Below are 7,774 nucleotides of genomic sequence, written 5' to 3' on the forward strand. Positions count from 1 at the left end.
TATCGTTTCTAAGATGAGTTACTAAAACACAAAAACCATCTGGTGAGATTTCGCTTGGCTCAGGATAAAGCACAGAGACTCTAATACAGCACTTTTTTTCAATTGTTGCCTACACCTCACAGATTACAAAGCAACTCATCAGTCCTCATATACTGATGAGTATTTTAAAGAGGGTAGAACTCTTGGTTATTTTTGTCCCACAAAGTTTCTAAAATCAAAATACTGGACAATGGAGCCAATTTTTTTTTTCTCCCTTCACTGAGATGTATATGTCTTTACACCTCTTCACATTCTCTTCCTGAAGTAGTATATTGGATATTTAAATATTTTCCTTCCACATTTGAAACTACCTCAGAGCAGTCACTATGTGTTTCTCTTCTTTGCAAATGCCTTTGCGTGTAGTCAATAAATATATGATGACTTGAACGAAAGACAAATGATGTGAACAGAAGGTGAGTAAAATGAAGATTCAGAGAAAGTTGTTAGATACCGGGCGATACTCCAGGCAATCAAAGCAGATGCTGAATCTGAGAGTAACATGTATTTCCTTTGCAAAAGTGCATTTGCTCTTACTTCAATGAGAAGTTCCTGGCTGCTAAATAAAATATTAATTGGAAGGTTGATAACAAGACACAATTTGGCCCTTGGCTCCACAATTATAGGTGCTCTCTCGATAATGACAGAATTGCTTGACAGGAAGGAAACTTGGATATTATTCAGTTCAAAAACATCTAACCCATGTTTCAATTCCCAATACCACATTGCCTCTAACAAGCCATTCCATCTGCTAAGATCGGGTAGGGTACTATACACAAATGCATCCCATCCAGTTTTCAAAAATCTGTATTCAAGAGCTGATCACTGCTTTTCTGTTATCGACTTAAAGTAAAGCAATGGGTTTTATCAGTGAAAAGGAAAGTGGTGTTTGTGGGTGAGTAGTGCAAAAATTTTTATGGTGCAAACTCTTTTTCTATGACGGGACCAATGACTTTAATACACTTAACTAAACTGTACCTACTGGTTTACTACTATAAACTGTAAGCTCCATGAACACAATAAATACATCTCTTCCCCTTTTGGATCCCAAAAATGTAGGGCATGGCTAATACACAGCAAGCACTTAATAAATAATTGTTCTAAGAAGCAATGATGGATAAATGAATGGAGCTTTAGTTTAATATCTTTCTCCTACATTTTCCATTTCCCCTTTTCTTCCAGCTGCTGCCACAATTGGCATCTTCAAAACGGTTATGACAAACGTAACCACAATGAGTGGATTCCTTCTCATGGGATTTTCTGACATTCGTGAGCTGCAGATTTTACATGCTTTGCTGTTCTTGGTGATGTATCTATTGGCCTTGGCAGGTAACCTCATCATTATCATCATCACCACGTTGGACCAGCATCTCCAATCCCCAATGTATTACTTCTTGAAGCACCTTTCCGTTCTGGACCTCTCCTTCATTTCTGTCACGGTCCCCCAGTCCATTGACAATTCTCTGATGGATAATGGCTATATTTCTCATGGCCAGTGCATACTCCAGGTTTTCTTCTTCACAGCCTTGGCTTGGGGTGAGGTGGCCATTCTCACAGCAATGTCTTATGACCGCTATGCAGCCATCTGCTTCCCACTGCATTACGAGGTCATCATGGATCCTAGTAAGTGTAAGTGGGCTGTGATAGCCGTATGGCTAAGCGGAAGCATCTCTGGAATCTTGTACACAACAACCACATTCTCCATCACATTCTGTAAGGTCAAAATAATCCACCAGTTTTTCTGCAACATCCCCCAATTGCTAAAGCTCTCCTGCTCCAATGATTATCTTGGAGCGATTGGAGTGGCTGCTTTCATAGCTGTGATGGCATTCATCTGCTTCACCTCCAGTGTCCTGTCCTATATCCACATCTTCTCCACAGTTCTAAGAATACCCTCTGCTGAGGGCCGATCCAAGGCCTTCTCTACTTGCCTGCCCCACCTCTTCGTTTTCTCATTTTTTCTCTCCACAGGTATGTTTGAGTTTCTAAAACCAACTTCAGATTCTCCAACTGTTTTTGACCTTATGATTTCTATCTTTTACACAGTAATGCCCCCAGCACTCAACCCTATTATCTACAGTCTGAGGAATGAGGCCATCAAGGGAGCTTTCAGAAAGTTACTGTTGGGTGGAGAATTCACCAGGAAAAAAATATTTTTCTCCCATTGTTGATGGCTCTTCTATATTATATATAAGAAACACTTTAAATAATATTGAATTCTTTTAATACATGGTATTGAGGAAAAGCAATACATTTATTTTTCCCTATAGATTATGCATGTAATATAACAATTGTCATTAGGGAAGCTCTTCATGTAATTACTACACCTCTTTGGTAATTGAAACCATTTGTTCATTCTTTCATTTTTTTTTTTTCAAATTAAGAGAAAATAGACAATTATAATCTTCTAATATAAGCTCATTACTTTTCTTTCCCTCCCAATACACATAGGCACAAACACATACAGAAGCATAGTAACAAATGTAAGCACAGTTTTTATTTTTTATTCTGAATGGGCAATATTATAACAGAAAGAATAAAAAAGTGATAAATTACCCACAATCTCACCAAAAAACCAAATTAACTATTTTTACTTCAATTGTTTAATTTCACATCTTCATTTTATCTTCATGAATACCAATTTTGCAGATTGGTACACATTTATATACCATTACTATGTGCAGATACGTAGTTTTACTTTTATAATTTCACATATGCATGGCATTCAATGGAATTCATGTCATAAAATATTTAGCCATTTACCTATATTATACATACAGGTTATTTCCAATTTTTCAGTCTTATAAATAATGCTAAAAATTAAAGTTTTGCTTTTCTTAATGCCAAGGAATGGGGTTGCTGAATTAAAGTATATAAAAAGTTCAAGTCTCTTGAACACATACTGCTTTCCAAAAAATATTAAACCATTTGATGTGGCTATTAGCAATGTATGGCCATGTCACTTCTCCTACATACATGTTTCATATGATTTTATTAGTTCAGACAACAAATATTCATAGAGAACCTACTAGGTGACTGAAACACAAAAGTGCATAAAGTATACATAGTATTGAATATTGTGGTGATTGTAAATTTTTGCTATTTTTACTGCAGTAAAATTTTAACATTTATAATTTTTTAAAAAATTTATGACAACTCGAGATTAAACATGATTGCATTTATTTCTCTTTCATGTTAGTGATTTCAATTTTATACCTTTTTATATTTCATCAGTTTTATAAAAGTTTTATAAATATTACAGTTCTGTGTTTTAAAATGCCAGAAAATATTTTTCTAAGCCCGTCTTTAATTTATTTTCAGGTTTTTTTTTCCTATGCAAACGTTGTATCTTATAAGTTGAATATATATTTTTAAAGGTTGTGGTAATAAAGTTTAACCAGCTTAGGCTAGAAAGACTTTGTTTTAAATGGTTGATACTCAGATCTATTTCCTCCATAATTATGAGACTATTCAATCCACCTGCAATAATTTGTAAATCAGATTAAATATTTAATGTAGTTTCTGAAATAATTCTTTTAACTATTATTTTAATGGACCTACTAAATCACCAAAAAGCAGAGATATTTTTATTTCTCGTCCTATGTTTTCAATTCTTTTTTTATTAATCTGTATTTATATGTCTATGCAAGTTAACAATATTTTAGTTATTGTTTGCTGCAATATTTTGGGTAGTAGAACCATTCTTTGATCTAGAAAGTATTTTTGTCTTCTATTCTTATTCTCTCAGATGAATTTTTTTTTAACCTCTCCATCCACTCTAATACTGTGTTTTCTTGAGAAGATATTAATTATTTAACCTGAGAAATGTTGTGCTCTTTAAAATTACGTAATTCGTTTTCAGCAATAAATACTCAAATGTTGTTTGCACCAAGTCAAATTTTGCTGATTCTTTTTGTGAAAGTAATTCACATTTCTCCATAGATTTACTCTATAATTTTACATTTGTGTAATTGATATAAATCGGACTCATTTGCTATTCATATTGAACATGTATTGCAACTACCAATCACCTTTGAACACCATCTTAAATTATGGGAATTCCCACATTACTAATACTACCTACCAAGGCAGAAAACGAAAACTCACTGATCCGGGTCTCCCTTCCAGTCAGAATGCAGGCATAGGACCTGATTTCTAAGATTAGATGCTGCAGCCTGAGACTTCAAGTTAAGAAGCGCAATGTGAGGAAGGAGGCACTATGTGGAATATATTTCCTCTGACGTTGTTTGGTTGAAACATTCAGCTTTGGGGAGTAGAAGTAGTGGAATCTGGAATCCAGTGATTAGCATCACTAGTGAAAACCTTGATGTCAATTGTGTCATCCTGGGCTCACAGCTTTTAAGCTTGATTATCAGGCCTTCTAAGAGACCCTGGAGCCCTAGTGGCATAGTGGTTAAGAGCTCACGTGCTAACCAAAAATCAGCAGTTGAAATCCACCAGCTAGTTGCTCCTTGGGAACCCTATGGAGCAGTCCTTCCCTGTCCTATAGGGTCACTATGAGTTAGGATAGACTCTATAGCAATGGGTTTGGTTCTTTGGGTTTTTGGGTAATGTGGCCAATATTCTTAAATAAATTTATTTTCTGATTAATAGAGTTAGAATTGGTTCTGTATGATGCAACTAAGAGACCTGAGAGATACAATTGTTAAAAAAAATGAATGCACTGATCTGTATACAAAGAAATGAACCCAGCCACTGTCTTAATTTTTAAACAATTCTAAGTAATAACTGATTTCTTGGTGTTTTCCACATAATTCTATTATTATCTATATAATCCTGTTATAATCAAGTGGATTCTCAGCTTTTACATTCATAAACAGACTAGCCCATCTTTCAAATGTTGTTAGTTGCTGCCACGACAACCTTGTGCGCAACAGAATAAAGCATTTCCCGGTCCTGCACCATCTCCATGATCTTTGGTATGTTTGAGCCCATTGTTGAGACTATTGTGTCAATCCATTTTCTTGACGGTTTTTCTCAAATACATAATTCTTATTCAGAAAATTATTCAAAGATTAATTTAAAATCGTGTGTTCAGCATCTGTCATGCCCTCTCCCAGTTGATACAGGATAAAGCAGACTTTGACTAGGAGTAGCTCAGGTTCTAGTATAGGAAATAAATATGTAAACGTTAAATCTATTTCCCACTGGCATGGTAGATCTGGAAATACTCTGCTGCAAATGAGTGTGTGTCTGTGTGAGGTAATATTTTTAAAGTTTTAATATGTTTTTCTCTTTTTTATTTTAAGAATAAGTTCTTTTGCCCTAAGGAGTATTATAGTGGTTAAGAGCAAAGACTCTAATCTAGATTTCCAAGGTTCAAATGCTGGTTCTCCTACTTACTAGCTGCATGACCACTGAGAGCTGCTAAAGCTTTCTGTGCCTTAGTCTCTTCACCTGTAAAATAGGGGTAATAATAGTAACTTCTTGTAATGTTGTGGTGCCTATTAAGTGTTAACACGTGTAAGACACTTAGAATCATACTTGATGTGTGTTGTTAGCTGCCATCAAGTCACCCTGGACTTAATGGCAGCTGCATGTGTTACAGAGTAGAACTGCTCTGTAGGGTTTTTTTGGCTGTAATCTTTAAGGAAGTGATTCGCCAGGTCTTTTCTTCTACAGAAACCATGGTGGCATAGTGGTTAAGTGCTATGGCTGCTAACCAACAAGTTGGCAGTTCGAATCCACCAGCCACTCCTTGGAAACTCTGGGGCAGTTCTAACCTGTTCTATAGGGTTGCTATGAGTCAGAATCAATTTGAGGGCAACAAGTTTGCTTTTTGGTTTTTTGTTTCTTCTACAGAGTAGCTGGGTGGATTTGAACCACCAACCTTTGAGTTAGCAACTAATCACAAACTGCTTCTGCCATCCAGGATCCTTTTACTTAACATGTAGTAAGTACTAAATAAATGGGAGCAATCATCATTCTTAATTTGTTCTATACATCCATATCTTTGAGTAGTGGTGAAAATTTCTAATAGAAAAAAAAATGAAAAATTGAATTATAAACCAGGACGAAAACCAAAACCAAACCCGCTGCCATTAAGTTAATTCTGACTCATAACAACGTTATAGGACAGGGAAGAAGTGTCCCATACGGTTTCTAAGGTTGTAATCTTTATGGACGCAGACTGCCACATCTTTCTCATGTGGTGTGGCTGGTGGGTTCAAATTGCCAGCCTTTCAGTTAACAGCCGAGCACTTAACCACTGTGCCACCAAGGCCACTTGAAGCAGGATGAGAGCCTTATAAATCAGTTTATTGACTTGATCATTCCCTTATCTCCCTTTGGAAAATCAACACCTGAGCTGAGAGCACTCAACTCAGGAGGTTCTCTCTCTCATCGTGCATAGGGAAGAACATTATTTGACACTAACACCTAGCTGAATTCAGAAAGAAGGAAACATAACAGGGAAAGTTAGAGAAAAGCCCTGTGTATTTTCTAGTCCAAGACCTTAAGAGCTGGACAGTGGGAGGAGATAGAATATAAAGATCACTGAAATCACATGCATTCTGATATCCTCTTTCTGAGAAAATCTCAGATAAGAAATGTTGAATAAATAGGGAGTAAATGTGAGAGAAGAGCTTGTTGTGTCTAATCAGGACAAGTGCCACGTCAAAGTAAACCAGGTGCACTGTGTGATAAGGCCTAGGGACATCTGAGGTTTATTTTTCTGAGTTGCTCTTAAACCCTCAGGCACTACTGCTGATAGCTGATGGGCCCACCATGGTGCCATGTTGTTGTTTTTGTTGTTAGGTGCCCTCAAGTCAGTTCCAACTCATAGCTACCCTATGTACAACAGAAGGAAACACTGCCCAGTCCTGTGTCATCCTCCATATCATTGTTTACTTGAGCCCATTGTTACAGCCACTGTGTCAATTCATCTCATTGAGGGTCTTCCTCTTTTTCACTGACCCTCTACTTTACCAAGCATGGTGTCCTTCTCCAGGGACTAGTCCCTCCCGATAATATGTCTAAATTACGTGAGATGAAGTTTTACCATCCTTGCTTCTAATGAGCATTCTGGCTGTACTTCTTCCAAGACAGATTTGTTTGTTCTTCTGGAAGTTCATGGTATATTCAATACTTTTTGCCCACACCATAATTCAAATGTATCAATTCTTCTTCAGTCTTCTTTATTCATTTCCCAGCTTTTACATGCATATGAGGCAATAGGAAACACCATAGCCTGGGTAAGGCACATCTTAGTCCTTAAAGTGACATCTTTGCTTTTTAACACTTGAAAGTGGACTTTTGCAACAGATTTGCCCAATGCAATGCTTCATTTGATTTCTTGAGTGCTGCTTTCATGGGCATTGATTGTGGATCCAAGTAAAATGAAATCCTTGACAACTTCAATCTTTTCTCTGTTTATCATGATATTGCTTACTGGTCCAGTTGTGAGGATTTTTGTTTTCTTTATGTTGAGGTGTAATCCATACTGAAGGCTGTAATCTTTGATCTTCATCAGTAAGTGCTTCAAGTCCTCATCACTTTCAGCAAGGATGGTGCAGTGGAGGGGAAAATTGGGAGATGGACCACTCTGGCCCCACAGTAGGGTGTGGAGGTGGTACACTGAGCAAGTAGCTTGATAGAGATTTGTAAGACACAGAGGTCTGCAGCCAGAGATGCAAAGGTGAGACTTAGTCACCCAGTGAGTGCCACTATGGTTTGATCAAACCAAAAGTGCTAAACTCATGACTTATTTTAGCAGCAG

At 36.8% G+C, this 7,774-nt stretch overlaps 1 protein-coding gene across 1 annotated transcript; it reads left to right on the forward strand.

Moving 5' to 3' along the window:
* Positions 1 to 1,250: 1,250 nt before the first annotated feature.
* LOC126065359 (olfactory receptor 14J1-like) lies at positions 1,251 to 2,207 on the forward strand. Its single transcript, XM_049865288.1, has one exon. The coding sequence runs from the start codon at positions 1,251 to 1,253 to the stop codon at positions 2,205 to 2,207; it is 957 nt and encodes a 318-aa protein (XP_049721245.1).
* Positions 2,208 to 7,774: the final 5,567 nt, after the last annotated feature.

Source organism: Elephas maximus, chromosome 1, assembly GCF_024166365.1.
Source record: "Elephas maximus indicus isolate mEleMax1 chromosome 1, mEleMax1 primary haplotype, whole genome shotgun sequence".
Classification (NCBI taxonomy): Eukaryota; Metazoa; Chordata; class Mammalia; order Proboscidea; family Elephantidae; genus Elephas; species Elephas maximus.

Bases quoted from the DNA above. Each gene is read 5' to 3' on its own strand.
- LOC126065359 (XM_049865288.1), top strand. From the start codon at position 1,251: ATGACAAACGTAACCACAATGAGTGGATTCCTTCTCATGGGATTTTCT.